The 18514-nt window shown below is 45.4% G+C and overlaps 1 protein-coding gene across 3 annotated transcripts in view; it reads right to left on the bottom strand.

Annotated features, from left to right (window-relative positions):
* svp (COUP transcription factor 2) overlaps positions 1–17615 on the bottom strand; it is a 385031-nt gene extending 367416 nt beyond the window's left edge. For all 3 annotated transcript variants that reach the window (XR_011392399.1, XM_070088577.1, XM_053778538.2), the window contains exons 1-2: positions 17066–17615; positions 16587–16736 (exon numbers count right to left, since the gene is read on the bottom strand). Coding sequence is in view for 2 of the 3 variants with exons in the window: in XM_070088577.1 (XP_069944678.1) it covers positions 16587–16736; positions 17066–17366 (451 nt within the window). In the remaining variant the exon portion in view is untranslated. The remainder of the gene's footprint in view (positions 1–16586; positions 16737–17065) is intronic.
* Between the last annotated feature and the right edge of the window lie 899 nt (positions 17616–18514).

Below are 18514 nucleotides of genomic sequence, written 5' to 3'. Positions count from 1 at the left end.
ACTTGACAATATTGTTATGGCAAATTTGACTGCAAATAACTTATCACAGCCAACTGTTGTGTATTACATAAACATTAATAACAAGACTGCAAGAGGGTCTCTTTCTCTCTCTCTCTCTTCAGGTTGTGAGCAGCAAGAACTTGAAAATCAACATGAAAGTAGGTTGGGCGATGCCAGAGCTTCTCGCCCTTCCCATTTCCATCTCTCCAGTCCTCGAACACGACTGAAATCCTTCCGCAAAACTCACCGTCATCCCCCACCAGAAAAGTCTGAGGTGCCTGGCTCTGTGGACGCTGTACACATCGTTGGGTCAGTCAGATGAAGCACCCTTTAGATCTGGTCAGTAAAGGGATGAGTGGCCACATAGACACGTACTCGCTTCTTAGCCAGGAAAACCTCGAGAAGCAACATGCTTTCACTTCCCTATAAGTTGTACAGTGCCATTAATTCCATCACCACAAACATTACTACTACTACTACTCCATTCATTACCGTTCCGATACTCACCACTAAGTTCATCCCTACCACTATCACCACCTACATAACTAATACCACTAATAGAACCACCCCTACTTACAACACCACCATCCTCACCAATACCTACAGCAACGCCTCATCACACTAACAGTGAGCCATCAAACACACTCAAGACTGACCGCTCACTCGTTTTTCATAAATTTGACACCAACCTCTAATAAAACTTCCAGTTCAACCACCACATAACTTAAGAAGCCACTGATAACATTCCCATGCACTTTACCCTAGGCCCAGGAACCTGGAAATGCATTAAAAAGAAAATTAGTGCAGGATTTAAATTTTCTACCGAGACATTTTAGAGTCGGATTTAATCCCACAAAATCTAAAGACCACTGGCGTAGCTCCACTCTACAAAGATGGCAGAAGAGGAATCAAAAAAAAATATGGACCAATAGATTTGATATCAATCATAACCAACATTTTTTTTAAGTACTCTGAAGATTATTAAACATACAAAACCACAATAAATACCGAACCCAGGAGAACACAGAACTAGAGCAGGTCGCTCTTACCTCTCGAATCTGCTGGATCATTACGACATGATGTTAGACTCGCTGCAAGATAAGCAAAATGTGCACAGATTTTGCAAAAGCCTTCGGCAAGTGTGATCATGGCATAATGGCATAATGAGAGTAAGACACATGTGCAACATCTGGGTATCTTTATTGTAGACGTTTCGCCATCCAGTGGCTTTATCAATACAAATTCTAGGACATAACTTGAAGACAGTAGAACTATGTACAGAAGATGAGGTAATCAGTCCCTCAAACTAGGAGTAGGTGCGAACAGCACCATAGTCGTGGAGATTCTGAAGCAGAAGAAAGAATCCTGGCGCTTATATAGTAACGTCAGGTGTAGCAGACTATATAAGCGCCAGGATTCTTTCTTCTGCTTCAGAATCTCCACGACTATGGTGCTGTTCGCACCTACTCCTAGTTTGAGGGACTGATTACCTCATCTTCTGTACATAGTTCTACTGTCTTCAAGTTATGTCCTAGAATTTGTATTGATAAAGCCACTGGATGGCGAAACGTCTACAATAAAGATACCCAGATGTTGCACATGTGTCTTACTCTCATCTTGTCGGTATTATATACCATTTCGTACACAACTTGTCAGACACTGCAACATCATGGAATCTTAATTCTGAGGACATGTACGTAACCTTCACGACTACGACAACTACTTCTACAACTAACCCATCTCTTTGGGAAGGACCTACTTCCACTGGGGAATCCCGCCTACCAGTGAATATGCCCTCGTCTGCTACACCTGATGTTACTATATAAGCGCCAGGATTCTTTCTTCTGCTTCAGAATCTCCACGACTATGGTGCTGTTCGCACCTACTCCTAGTTTGAGGGACTGATTACCTCATCTTCTGTACATAGTTCTACTGTCTTCAAGTTATGTCCCTAGAATTTGTATTGATAAAGCCACTGGATGGCGAAACGTCTACAATAAAGATACCCAGATGTTGCACATGTGTCTTACTCTCATCTTGTCGGTATTATATACCATTTCGTACACAACTTGTCAGACACTGCAACATCATGGAATCTTAATTCTGAGGACATGTACGTAACCTTCACGACTACGACAACTACTTCTACAACTAACCCATCTCTTTGGGAAGGACCTACTTCCACTGGGGAATCCCGCCTACCAGTGAATATGCCCTCGTCTGCTACACCTGACGTTACTATATAAGCGCCAGGATTCTTTCTTCTGCTTCAGAATCTCCACGACTATGGTGCTGTTCGCACCTACTCCTAGTTTGAGGGACTGATTACCTCATCTTCTGTACATAGTTCTACTGTCTTCAAGTTATGTCCTAGAATTTGTATTGATAAAGCCACTGGATGGCGAAACGTCTACAATAAAGATACCCAGATGTTGCACATGTGTCTTACTCTCATCTTGTCGGTATTATATACCATTTCGTACACATAATGGCATAATGCATGCAAAAGGAATAACTGGGAAGTAGGTAAATATATCTTCAAAACAAATCAGACCCTAAAAAGGTATAGTCAAAACATAATCAGAGTCGTCGACAATGGTATAAAATACCGTTGTGATGAATGGTTTGAAAAACCGACAAGTTGAAGATTGAGACACTTATGCAACATATGGGAATTTTTATTCAGGAAACGTTTCGCCACACAGTGGCTTCATCAATGGATGGTACCACTATGACCTCACCTCCTCCTGCTTCGCCTCACCTCACTACAGTATATAAGCCACGTCTACGGCCCTATGCTGTACGTTCTACAAGATTGATGGACTGAACACATCGACTCCAGGCTGAGGGACTGATTACCTCAAACTACTCCTCTCCTTACACCTTTCTACTTTGTATCCGACTGATGAAGCCACTGTGTGGCGAAACGTTTCCTGAATAAAGATTCCCATATGTTGCATAAGTGTCTCAATCTTCATAAAATACCGACCAGTTGAAAATTAAGACATGTGCGACAGTTGGGTATTTTTATTGTTGAAACGTTTCGCCTGCACAGTAGGTTTCTTCAGCCAAATACAAAGGGAGCAGTAGTAATGAAATAAAGATGAAACGTTTCGCCTACTGTGTAGCGAAACATTTTATCAGTCAAGATACCCAACTGTTGCACATGTGTCTTAGCCATAATCAGTCTTCCACATGGAAAAGATCCGTTCCACAAGGCATAATACTCTTCAATTTTCTTTCCTATTCTTATATCTGATAGAGACAATGATACAAATAGAGTACCGTGAATTCCTCTGCAGGCTATATTAGAATACGGGAAGCATCCTTCGAAGACCCAAAATCAAACCTGGTTAATCTAAAATAGACAGTGGACTACAGAAAACGATATGCTCAACGAAGACAATTTTCACCTACTCAGCTCAGGGTAACAAATAAACTAAAAAAAAAACAGGAACACAAGACCCAACGCAGTTAAACTACCTGATGGAATAGAAAAGGAATGTAACCATGCTGGACGATTTTAGATTCCAGTATCACAACAACATTACATCTGCTACGAAAACGGCTACCTGAATAATATAAGCCTTCAAATCAAGAAATACCAAGCCAATGATGATACTCTCCAATGGAACACTGCGTATCAATAACAATAGGGTAAGCAACACTGCGGAAATGAAGACCGTGCAGAGAATTCTCATAATTGTATTAATGGAAACACCTTAACCTTTGGTAAACATATGACCACTTAAATATTACCTCCCTGGAATGCAAGATAGAAACCTGTATTATTATTTACTTTTAGAAAATACTGGAAAGGCAGGCAGCAAATTTGAAGAATGAAATTAGTTCTTAGATCATGAAGCTATTTGGTGCTACACTGGGGTGAGGGTAAGATGTTTCTCGGAACAATTAACGGGTAAACAGGTGAACCACGACCAAACTAACACCAACACCACCGCTGTGAACACAGCAGTTATCACCACTATCACCACCTCTATTAACACAGCAATTATCATTACTAACACCACCACTAATGACAGCAGCAATTGTCACCAATAATAACGTTATCAATATCAATAATAACACCAGCCAATATTAATGGTGATAAAGGAATGGTGATGTGGGAAACTGAGACGCAGGTGATGTGGGAAAGGAAGAAATATGGATTATGTGGGAAAATGAAAGGAGCGTGCGAAGGTAAGAGAGACGTGAGTGGATGAGAAAGTAAGAGGGGGGGGTATGTTTGGGGAAGTGACATGGGTTGGGAATGGGGGGAAATTAATCGGGTGTGCGAGGGAAAGGGGGGAAAGGAGGAAGGGGAGGAGAGAGAGAGAGAGAGAGAGATAGAGAGAGAGAGAGAGAGAGAGAGAGAGAGAGAGAAAAAGAGAGAGAGAGAGAGAGAAAGAAAGAAAGAGAGAAAGAAAGAGAGAAAGAAAGAGAGAAAGAAAGAGAGAAAGAAAGAGAGAAAGAGAGAAAGAGAGAGAGAGAGAGAGAGAGAGAGAGAGAGAGAGAGAGAGAGAGAGAGAGAGAGAGAGAGAGAGACAGAGAGAGAGAGAGAGTCTTGAACACTGAAACACGAATGGTAATTAACTTTCCATTCTTTCTCCATAACAATGTTTCGGAAAGTTTTTAAGAAAACACTGACACACGCAAACACCCCTTTCCCCTCCCCTCCGATGTTAATGAAATTATTACCCCGTCATTATCTTCATTACTCCCTTCTTTATCGCTCATTATAATTACCGTCGTTTTGAAGTCTTCAACGAACACCCTTGACCATTAGTAATGCAAGTATAATTATTTGTACACACTTTATTTACCTTTTATTAACGTCTCTCTCATTATGGTTCGATACGGTACAAGTGGTCAATCACCCTATAATCCAACAACAACAACAAGAAATTGGTGATAATGACTAACATTTTTTTTTTCTTCGTTGTATCGCCACAGGTAATACCGTAAAGTATGAGTCGATGCGTTGAAGAACTTTGTATATTCTCCTGGTTCTGGGTGCAGTTAGTGTCAGTGTAATGATTACTATTATCGGTAATTGTCAAAATTTCGCGCGCCAACTTGAGCTTTTCCCGCCAGTTTTGGCAGATTTTCCCGCGAATATTTTGATGTATTTACCGCGTAAATTGTTAAATTGCCTATTCCTTTGTATTTGGTAGTAATATTCCAATATTTACCTCTCTCTCTCTCTCTCTCTCTCTCTCTCTCTCTCTCTCTCTCTCTCTCTCTCTCTCTCTCTCTCTCTCTCTCTCTCTCTCTCACACACACAAATGAAGAGAAATTAAGTATTGCTGCCCATTTTCTTTAAAATGGTCTCCAGCCTTATTTTACCTATATTTTTTATTTGCTGAAGGCATTCAACGACTCCCACAGCGCACATACACCGAGATGTGTGTATATCTCAGTGTATATACAACGAGAGGTGTGTATATCTCAATGTATATACAACGAGAGGTGTGTACATCTCAGTGTATATACACCGAGATGTGTGTATATCTCAGTGTATATACACCGAGATATGTGTATATCTCAGTGTATATACACCGTGAGAATATACTTTCATCAATATTTTAGGCACAACTGAGGAAGGTCGTGTACGTGTGACACGCAGCCTCGTGTAATCGATAGGCTTGAAACTTGGTAAATTCTCCCAGTGTAATGGATGATGATCCTTAAAGTATTCCCAGTATTCTCTCTCTCTTGCTATTTATAGCGTGATGTACATAGCTCCCGCCTGAGTATTACACCCCACCCCCTTGTAGAAATATTACTCACCCACCCGTTGTAATATTACTCACTCGCCCGATGTAATATTCCCTCCGCACGTTGTAATATTACTCACCCGTTGTATTATTCACACGCCTGTTGTAATATTACTCCCCAATCCGTTGTAATATTACTTACAGATCTGTTGAAATGCCGTTTTCCCGTCCGTTGTAATACTCCCAGTCTGCTGTAATATTACCGCATCCTTTGTAATACTACCGCGTCTGTTGTAATATTACCCCGTCCGTTGTAATACTACTCCGTCCGTTGTATTATTACTCCCCCGTCCATTGCGATATTACTCCGACGTCCGTCGCAATATTACTCTCCCGTCCGTTGCAGTATTACTTCCCCGTCAGTTGCAATATTATTCACCATCCTCTGCAATATTACTCCAACGTCCGTTGTAATAATATTACACCTCCGCCCACTGTAATATTACTCCTCCGTCAGCTGTAATTTACACGTCCGCTGTAATATTATTCCCCAGTCTGCTGTAATATTACAAGTCCGTTGCAATATTACTTCCCCGTCCGTTGTAAGATTGCTCTCCCGTCCGTTGCAATATTACTCTCCCGTCCGTTGCAATATTACTTCCCCGTCCGTTGCAATATTACTCTCCGTCCGTAGTAATATCACTCTCCCGTCCGCTGTAATATTACTCAATCGTCCGTTGCAATATTACTTCCACGTCCGTTGCAATATTACTCCCCCGTCCGTTGCAATATCACTCCCCCGTCCGTTGCAATATCACTCCCCCGTCCGTTGCAATATCACTCCCCCGTCCGTTGCAATATCACTCCCCCGTCCGTTGCAATATCACTCCCCCGTCCGTTGCAATATCACTCCCCCGTCCGTTGCAATATCACTCCCCCGTCCGTTGCAATATTACTCCCCCGTCCGTTCCAATATTACTCCTCATCCGTTCCAATATTACTCCCCCGTCCCTTCCAATATTACTCCCCATCCGTTCCAATATTACTCCCCCGTCCCTTCCAATTTTACTCCCCCGTCCGTTGCAATATCACTCCCCCGTCCGTTGCAATATCACTCCCCTGTCCGTTGCAATATCACTCCCCCGTCCGTTGCAATATCACTCCCCCGTCCGTTCCAATATTACTCCCCCGTCCGTTCCAATATCACTTCCAATATCACTCCCCCGTCCCTTCCAATTTTACTCCCCCGTTTCCAATATTACTCCCCCGTCAATATTACTCCCCATCCGTTCCAATATCCCGTCCCTTCCAATTTTACTCCCCCGTCCGTTGCAATATCACTTCCCCGTCCGTTGCAATATCACTCCCCCGTCCGTTTCAATATTACTCCCCATCCGTTCCAATATTACTCCCCCGTCCGTTCCAATATTACTCCCCCGTCCGTTCCAATATTACTCCCCATCCGTTCCAATATCACTCCCCCGTCCCTTCCAATATTACTCCCCATCCGTTCCAATATTACTCCCCCGTCCGTTCCAATATTACTCCCCCGTCCGTTCCAATATCACTCCCCCGTCCCTTCCAATATTACTCTCCCGTCCGCATATGTTTATTGCAGAGTTAATCTGGGTTAACTAACACACAATTTGCTGCGCAACACAAGTGTCAGTCTTGCAACTTGTGTTGTGAACGCGATTATGCGAATGATGCACCAAGAACACCGGAAACGATGTAAATAAACACTAAAGACAGTGTTTAATATCAACACCGAAGACAATTTATTATAAACAATGTTTATAAAAACACTGAAGATAATGTTTAATATAAACACCGAGGAGTTGAAAATGTTTTGTTAAACACGCCATATATACACTGAAGTATCTCTCTCAGTGTATCTACACAATGCATGTACACTGTATATACAGTGTGTATATACAGTGTATATACACAATGCATATACAGTGTATATACACAATGCATATACACAGTGTATATACACAATGCATATACACAGTGTACATACACAATGTATATACAGTGTACATACACAATGTATATACACAGTGTACATACACAATGTATATACACAGTGTATATACACAATGCATATACACAGTGTACATACACAATGTATATACACAGTGTACATAATGTATATACACAGTGTACATACACAATGTATATACACAGTGTACATACACAATGTATATACACAGTGTACATACACAATGTATATACACAGTGTACATACACAATGTATATACACAGTGTACATACACAATGTATATACACAGTGTACATACACAATGTATATACACAGTGTACATACACAATGTATATACACAGTGTACATACACAATGTATATACACAGTGTACATACACAATGTATATACACAGTGTACATACACAATGTATATACACAGTGTACATACACAATGTATATACACAGTGTACATACACAATGTATATACACAGTGTACATACACAATGTATATACACAGTGTACATACACAATGTATATACACAGTGTACATACACAATGTATATACACAGTGTACATACACAATGTATATACACAGTGTACATACACAATGTATATACACAGTGTACATACACAATGTATATACACAGTGTACATACACAATGTATATACACAGTGTACATACACAATGTATATACACAGTGTACATACACAATGTATATACACAGTGTACATACACAATGTATATACACAGTGTACATACACAATGTATATACACAGTGTACATACACAATGTATATACACAGTGTACATACACAATGTATATACACAGTGTACATACACAATGTATATACACAGTGTACATACACAATGTATATACACAGTGTACATACACAATGTATATACTGTATATACACAGTGTACATACACAATGTATATAGTGTATATACACAGTGTACATACACAGTGTATATAGTGTATATACACAGTGTATATACACAATGTTAATTTGAATCACTTGTAGATTAAAGTATTGTTGACAGGTGTAAAAGTGTGATGCAGCCTTCATGACCCTCGTGTACTCTTCCATATACCTCTTAGTTGAATTATTAAATAATTATAGCTCTCGTAGATAAATTCTGAGACACTTTATTAACATCTCCCGTAGATAAATTCTGGAGATTACTTATTATCTCCCGTAGATAAATTCTGAGATTACTTATCTCCCGTAGATAAATTCTGATTATTTATTAATACCCCGCTAAGTACACCTCAATAACCTCAGTAATTGACTCACGAAATCGTAATTACACGATAGCAAACAAATCACGGAACGGGTGGGGCTTTGAACCCATGGCGAGGGAGTCCTCCAGCTCACAAGTCCGTGCGTTAACCACTCGTGGTTAACGCAATGGCCTGTATAGTTTTAAGATTGAATATATGACCTCTAAGACGCTTCCACACACACACACACACACACACACACACACACACACACACACACACACACACGTACGTACGTCCATGCAACGGACATGTGTCTGTGGTAAGTATTACCATTCCAACCAGTAGTGACGTGAAACTAATGTAGGTTAATTATTACCAAAGACTGGAAGTTGATATGAGCAACAGAAGTGATTTCTTCGCTTTTCACTAGATTTATTCTGCACTTCCTCGTGTACCTCTCTTAATAACTTGCTGTGGTAGTGTGCAGTGGTAATAGGAAGAGCTCTTATTAAAAGTAAAAAACTTTTCGCTCGTATGTATTGAAGGAAACGTTGGGCACCTCAAAAAAATATTCTCTAAAAAACTGTCTTTTGTTAGTAAGACTCAATATGCTGGTTGTGGCATTTATTCGAGACGTTTCGCCCAACAGGGACATTATCAATTTTTCGAGAATTGATAGTCACTCGTAGACGAAACAGCGTCTTCTCCGTGAAGTGCAATAAACTACTAGTTATGTTTTCCGGTACGATCTACCACTGATGTGAAGACGTGTCTTAACCAAGCGCCCGTGTGTCGCGCATTCACCCACTGCATAATGGCACGTCCCGCCGTGGATAACCACCTCCTGGAGTGGACTCGCGCCGTCGCCGAGAGGCGCGAACTTGTCTCACAAATACGTAACGCCTTCAATAACATTTGCATAGTTGGTGGTGGCGCGCCCGAGGTCTGTAGTAGCAACCATCTTTACGGTTTACTGTGTTGCCTTATATTTGCAGCATGCACACTCCGTGCCTTCCCTGGCTCCTCCCTCATCACCTGCCGTTAATTATCTCTACCTTGCGATGTATCTGTTAAACGAGGCGGTGCTTTAATTGATAGTCGTTTATGGAGGAATATTACCTCCTCTACCCGTACCATCTTCCCTCCCCACCTCCCTCTCCCCCTCAATGAATCGTCGAGTAGTAACGTGGAGGGGATGCAAAGTGGTTGATTTACGAGCAGCTGTAGTGGCGGCCCCCTCTACCTTCTCTCTTTGCCTATTTCAGAGTACTACAATGGCCTCATCCGTCATAACACAGAGTACACTGGCGGACTCAATTTGTCAAGGCGGGTAATTTGCAGAGGTCTAGTCTAGCTGACCTGGGCTTGCTCACCCATTCCCTAGAGCGCCAGACCTGTTTACCGCCCCCTCACTCAAGGACTCCAATGGAAATAAGTCACTTTGTCTTTCTTGGGTTAGCCTAGGTATTCTAAGCATATACTACTATGTATGATAATTGATGCAACTATATTTATGTGCTCCTGTACCTGAATAAACTTTCCACACAGTGCGTAACGTTGCAAAGAGAATTTAACACAGAGATGAAAAGCTCTATAGCAGAGAGAGAACTTTTTTTTCTTAGTAGCTATTTGGGGATAACCCATGACAGCAAGAGTAAGAGGAACTGCAGCTTCCTGCTACACACATCCCGTCTCAGCATCCGCTCTGCTCCACCAGACTGACTGGTTTTTCCCTGCGCTCAACCCTCTGTTAGTAGGTAATAACAACACTGCTGAAGTCGCATCACGTAAGCTGATCCAAACAACATACTGGCGTGCTCTACTACGTGTTTGAGGAGTAAGAGATATCCACAACACCTGGGTATCTTCACTGATGGGTTGCTTTGCCAACCAGTGGCTTTTTCGAGCTAGAATAAATATTGTAGATAAAGATACCCAGGTGTGGCACATGTATTTTATTAATCATCTTGTTGGTACTATAAACTACATTAATAATACAGTCATTTCCCCCTTTACGCTATTTCGGCCTACGTCAAATTAGCCTTTACGCCACTTTTCTAGAGTAAATTTCCGTTCAGCGAACGTCATTACGTCCGACTTTACGTCACTCAGCAACGTCATTACGTCATATTTTTTGTTAATTATTCTTTAAAAAAATGGCTAAAACGTGTTTTAAGTGTTCTTTAAGGTTTGGAAATCGTTATATTCTATCAGGAGTTATTTACGCTAGTTCTACGGTGTTTGTCGTTATTTTTAAGACAATCTGTTTACGTCACGGCTCTTGGAACCAATTGATGACGTAGGGCAGGTTGGAACTGTTTACGTTAGAGGGTAAGAAAGGTGGAATCACGTAATAGGCCAGTAGGCCTACTACAGCCTTCCTGCCTTGTGTGTCAGTTCTTGTGTTATGTGTGCCATTAACATAACACAAATTACCCACACAAAGAAGACAAAGTTATGATAAAGTTTCTCATATGTGCAACATTTGGGTGTTTCACCATCCAGTGACTGTCAATACAGATTCAAGCATATAACGGGAAGACAGTAGAACTGTATATAAAAGACGAGGTAATTAGTCCCTCAATCTTGGCGTTGGTGAAGAGCACCGTCGGTAGTATGTGCCATACATGTACTGTTTGTGTTTTGCTCCAGTCACGGCACTGTGCCCCTGTTTATTCTCAATATGAGATTCTTCACACACAACACAGACACAAGCAGTCGCCAGTGAAGTTCGTCGGAATATCCACTTAGAAATGCTTTTAAGAATTTGTCTTCCATCTTTCTACTTGACGTAGCCACAACTCACCCAGGAACTGTTTGGTTTTTAAATGATGACTCAGATACCTGTCTCGGTCTTAACAGTATCCACACCAGTGTGGATCCACGTATCCACACCAGTGTGGATCCACGTATCCACACCAGTGTGGATCCACTTATCCACACCAGTGTGGATTCACGTATCCACACCAGTGTGGATCCACGTATCCACACCAGTAGGGATCCACTTATCCACACCAGTGTGGATCCACGTATCCACACCAGTGTGGATCCACTTATCCACACCAGTGTGGATCCACGTATCCACACCAGTGTGGATCCACTTATCCACACCAGTGTGGATTCACGTATCCACACCAGTGTGGAGTCACGTATCCACAGCTAAACACGCTTCACTTCAGTGCATTAACATGCATGAGGTGTATACACGTGTGGTACACATGTGTGACAGACACTTGTAGTACACACACACACACACACACACACACACACACAACTGGCACACGAGCAACGCTAACACTGTCCCATGCTGCAACACTGACAATCCCGTGCTGCAACAGTAACACTGTCCCATGCTGCAACACTGACACCCTCCCATGCTGCAACACTATCACTCTTTCATGCTACAACACTGACTCTCCCATGCTGAAATACTGAGACTGCCCCGTACTGCAACGCTGACACTCTCCCATGCAGCAACACTGTCACTCTTTCATACTGCAACACTGCCACTCCTATGCAGCAACACTACCACTCACCCATGCAGCAACACTACCACTCTCCCACGCAGCAACACTACCACTCTCCCATGCAGTAACACTACCACTCTCCCATGCAGTAACACTACCACTCTCCCATGCAGTAACACTACCACTCTCCCATGCAGTAACACTACCACTCACCCATGCAGCAACACTACCACTCACCCATGCAGCAACACTACCACTCTCCCATGCAGTAACACTACCACTCACCCATGCAGCAACACTACCACTCACCCATGCAGCAACACTACCACTCTCCCATGCAGCAACACTACCACTCTCCCATGCAGCAACACTACCACTCTCCCATGCAGCAACACTACCACTCTCCCATGCAGCAACACTACCACTCACCCATGCAGCAACACTACCACTCACCCATGCAGCAACACTACCACTCTCCCATGCAACAACACTACCACTCACCCATGCAGCAACACTACCACTCTCCCATGCAGCAACACTACCACTCACCCATGCAGCAACACTACCACTCTCCCATGCAGCAACACTACCACTCTCCCATGCAGCAACACTACCACTCACCCATGCAACAACACTACCACTCTCCCATGCAGCAACACTACCACTCACCCATGCAGCAACACTACCACTCACCCATGCAGCAACACTACCACTCACCCATGCAGCAACACTACCACTCACCCATGCAGCAACACTACCACTCACCCATGCAGCAACACTACCACTCACCCATGCAGCAACACTACCACTCTCCCATGCAGTAACACTACCACTCTCCCATGCAGCAACACTACCACTCTCCCATGCAGCAACACTACCACTCAGCCATGCAGCAACACTACCACTCTCCCATGCAGCAACACTACCACTCTCCCATGCAGCAACACTACCACTCTCCCATGCAGCAACACTACCACTCTCCCATGCAGCAACACTACCACTCACCCATGCAGCAACACTACCACTCTCCCATGCAGCAACACTACCACTCTCCCATGCAGCAACACTACCACTCTCCCATGCAGCAACACTACCACTCTCCCATGCAGCAACACTACCACTCTCCCATGCAGCAACACTGCCACTCTCCCATGCAGCAACACTACCACTCTCCCATGCAGCAACACTACCACTCTCCCATGCAGCAACACTACCACTCTCCCATGCAGCAACACTGCAACACTGCCACTCTCCCATGCAGCAACACTACCACTCTCCCATGCAGCAACACTACCACTCTCCCATGCAGCAACACTGCCACTCTCCCATGCAGCAACACTACCACTCTCCCATGCAGCAACACTACCACTCTCCCATGCAGCAACACTACCACTCTCCCATGCAGCAACACTGCCACTCTCCCATGCAGCAACACTACCACTCTCCCATGCAGCAACACTACCACTCTCCCATGCAGCAACACTACCACTCTCCCATGCAGCAACACTACCACTCTCCCATGCAGCAACACTACCACTCTCCCATGCAGCAACACTACCACTCTCCCATGCAGCAACACTACCACTCTCCCATGCAGCAACACTACCACTCACCCATGCAGCAACACTACCACTCTCCCATGCAGCAACACTGCCACTCTCCCATGCAGCAACACTACCACTCTCCCATGCAGCAACACTACCACTCTCCCATGCAGCAACACTACCACTCTCCCATGCAGCAACACTACCACTCTCCCATGCAGCAACACTACCACTCTCCCATGCAGCAACACTACCACTCTCCCATGCAGCAACACTACCACTCTCCCATGCAGCAACACTACCACTCTCCCATGCAGCAACACTACCACTCTCCCATGCAGCAACACTACCACTCTCCCATGCAGCAACACTACCACTCTCCCATGCAGCAACACTACCACTCTCCCATGCAGCAACACTACCACTCTCCCATGCAGCAACACTACCACTCTCCCATGCAGCAACACTACCACTCTCCCATGCAGCAACACTACCACTCTCCCATGCAGCAACACTACCACTCTCCCATGCAGCAACACTACCACTCTCCCATGCAGCAACACTACCACTCTCCCATGCAGCAACACTGCCACTCTCCCATGCAGCAACACTACCACTCTCCCATGCAGCAACACTACCACTCTCCCATGCAGCAACACTACCACTCTCCCATGCAGCAACACTACCACTCTCCCATGCAGCAACACTACCACTCTCCCATGCAGCAACACTACCACTCTCCCATGCAGCAACACTACCACTCTCCCATGCAGCAACACTACCACTCTCCCATGCAGCAACACTACCACTCTCCCATGCAGCAACACTACCACTCTCCCATGCAGCAACACTACCACTCTCCCATGCAGCAACACTACCACTCTCCCATGCAGCAACACTACCACTCTCCCATGCAGCAACACTACCACTCTCCCATGCAGCAACACTACCACTCTCCCATGCAGCAACACTACCACTCTCCCATGCAGCAACACTACTCTCCCATGCAGCAACACTACCACTCTCCCATGCAGCAACACTACCACTCTCCCATGCAGCAACACTACCACTCTCCCATGCAGCAACACTACCACTCTCCCATGCAGCAACACTACCACTCACCCATGCAGCAACACTACCACTCTCCCATGCAGCAACACTACCACTCTCCCATGCAGCAACACTACCACTCTCCCATGCAGCAACACTACCACTCTCCCATGCAGCAACACTGCCTGGGCGCTGTCAGGCCATAGACGAGTTTTTTCCACAAAATATCAACAAGGACTGTAGATGCCCTAATAAGAGAGTATCTGGCTGATGAGAGAAAAGAATCCACTGGATCAGTGAGAGTGGTCAACGCCGTGTTAGGTTCGAACCTTCCGGGCATACCTTCAACGCTACTTCAACGCCCAGCTATTACTCGGAGATACGCCAGTTCTTGCTATTGTTGATATCGTTGTTTAAAAAAATTAGATAACCGGGATGCGTTGATTTTTTTTTTTTATTCTTTCCGTGACTTGGATTGCGATGAGTTTTGATCGTATTGGATTATGACAGCACTATCAGATGGGATTGTGATAATGCTGGCATAATCTATGATCACATGGGATTATCACAGCTTCGCTGGAATTGTAATTGCATCGTTGATCACATGAGATTAGTATCGCTGGTGTTCACATGAGATTAGCATCACTAGTGGTCACATGAGATCGAGACAGCCTCGGATATAATCGGATATAATTTTCTCACATGGTGTGCGTGTGCAGTACGTTCAATTCATGTTTTGCACATGTTATGACAGTCGGTGAGGGGTTGAATTCTACTGGATAACACCTGTATAACCCCAGGATAACCATTCTCACTAGACTACGAGGAAAATTCTCATTTCGCATATACCACACGAATTGCCATCTCAAGACGTCGAACATATTTACACAACTCTTCACATGAACACACAGCTCACTAGTCACATGAGCACAGGCAGAGAGACGTGTCACATACTGTGTGGAACTGTCGGTATATTTGGTAACACAGCGCTGGGGACTCGTGCGAGGGGCATGCGAGGCTTTAGCTATGCTGGTTGGTTGCTGGTATAGGTTAAAAGCATTTCTTGGGGGTTGCAAGTCACCTGTGCACCACCAGTCAAGGATACTTTAATTCTTAAAATGAGGATCGAAGTCAAGTTTGTGTGTATATATGCTGGGAGATGCACATAACTGTGTATATACACACCACTGTGTATATACACTGGGAAATACACACCGTGTATATACACTGGGAAATACACACCACTGTGTATATACACTGGGAAATACACACCACTGTATATACACTGGGAAATACACACCACTATGTATATACACTGAGAGATACACACCACTGTGTATATACACTGGGAGATACACACCACTGTATATATACCAGTCAGTGAAGTAAGCACTAGAACACGCATGTCATTTCACAAAAGCCATCATGTCATATACTCGCGGAAGACTAGGTCTAGCCGCGCGTGTGTGGAGTGATGGTGTCAAGCGTGTGAACGCTTAAGTGATGGTGACGCGGTCGCGTGTGAACGTGAGGGGAAGTGATGGTGAGACCCCTGGCTGGTGAAGGTGTAGGAGAGGGTGAGGTGATGGTGAGACTCACCTTCTCTCCTCATGCCGACCTTGAAGCATTTCTTGAGCCTGCAGTACTGGCACTGGTTGCGGTGATGCTGGTCGATGGGGCAGTTACGGTTACCTCTACACGAGTACTGTAGATTCCGTCTCACTGACCGCTTGAAGAAGCTCTTGCATCCTGGGGAGGGATGGAGGAGGGCGCGGGTTATTAGTGTGGGCGTGTGGGCGTGCGGGCGGGAGTCTACAAGCTATGACGTCCCGGCCCCACCAGCGACATGCCTTATCTAAGCCTTTATATATATATATATGTGTGTATGTATCGCTAAGTAGGGTCAAACAATGGTGGGAGATTTAGCACGCTGCCCTGTAGGCCGCTGTGACCCCAGGTTGAACCGCGACCTGGGGTCACAGCGGCCCCTGGGCAGGGGCGGGCCACCTCCCGCGTGGGGGAAGGGGGGGAGGCGGCATGCCCGTGGGCGTGGGCGGGCCGCGTGGGTGGTAGCGTACCTTCACAGGTGAATTGGCCATAGTGCTTCCCAGAGCTCTTGTCGCTGCACACGACACACGTCATGTTCTGGGCGTTCTTGTCATCGCCCGTAGGACTGGGCGCCGACGAGGGCGCGCTGCCCGCAGTCGAGTTGGGCGTGGGCGTCTGTGGGGCGGCGGGCTGAGGGGTGACGCTGGCACCCAGCTCCCGGGTCACATCCTCGCCCGTAGTGGGCGGCAGAGACACGGGCGGGTCGCGCCACGTCGACCCAGGGGGCACTACCAGAGCCATCTTCTCGTGGCACTGTTCCGGTACGAACATTGACGACCACCACCGTCAGAAGGAGGTGGAGAAAACTCGAGTTACAACTCCACTCCTGGGCACTGCCACTTGGGCATCATCACTAGCACATTATCATCCACTGTGGCACTGGTGGCTGGGGCACACGGTGGTATCATCCAGGTGTAGCTGAGGTGCGGGGCGGGGCGGCTGAGGGGCGGCCTGCAAGACAGGAACACGGTGAAGGGTCGCTTCGCGCGTCACACACCCTCCTTGGAGCACTGTGCTGTGTACACTGGGCGGGCGCCGCGGCGGCCCGCCGGGCGGAGGGCGGGGAGGGGCGGCGCGGGGCAGGGGGCGGGCCACCAGGCCACGGGGCCGCGACCCCGCCCGCCCCGCACACCCACTCCTCCACACACCACACTTATTTAAAACACCCTCCCCGCTACCACTTCACTATCTCATTCCTCTACATTATCGTAGAAACTGTGTTCTGCTGTCCTGCACAACGCAAGCGTTAACTATCAAATAAACAGACTGTTGTTTATAGCCAAAAACGTGAAAATAAGTTGACGGCAAAAGTCGGCAAGGTTGATCAGTGTCCGGTGGTGGGGCGGCCTCTGGTTGGCGGGTCGCGGGGGCGCTGAACCAATGAGCGCTCGGGGCGGGGCGGGGCCAACTTCTACATACTGCAACTCTCGCAAGACAAACATCTTACCAACCTAATCCAACTTAGAAAACAAGTCTGGTCTTAACTGACACACAGGACATCGTCATTGGACTTTGTTTCCCTGAAGTCCAGTGGGTCGACGAAGATCCCAGCGACGAGTAAGAGTTGCTTTCCCTGGCGAGGTCTGGCAGGTAGCTGACACATCGAAGTCTGGACGTCTGAACTTGGCGCTGCTGCTGCTGCTGCCACTGCTGCTGCTGCTGCTGCTGTCTCACACTCAGAAAGTCAGGCTGTCAGGACTACGGGTGACACAGGGCTCACCACCGCTCCCGCCCTCACGTTAATTACATCAATGAACATCCACGAATACATATAAAATTTTATATACCGCCTCGGAGAACATAATAAACAGATATAACTCTTGTTTGTAAATATCATTTCGTCTCCATGAACGAACTTCAGTATAGTTCAAAACAGATCAGTAATTTTTTAGAGGGGAATGAAACAGAGGTACAAACAA

Source organism: Cherax quadricarinatus, chromosome 25, assembly GCF_038502225.1.
Source record: "Cherax quadricarinatus isolate ZL_2023a chromosome 25, ASM3850222v1, whole genome shotgun sequence".
Lineage (NCBI taxonomy): Eukaryota > Metazoa > Arthropoda > Malacostraca > Decapoda > Parastacidae > Cherax > Cherax quadricarinatus.
Note: the sequence above shows the minus strand (reverse complement) of the source record. Positions and strands in the feature narration are given on the sequence as shown.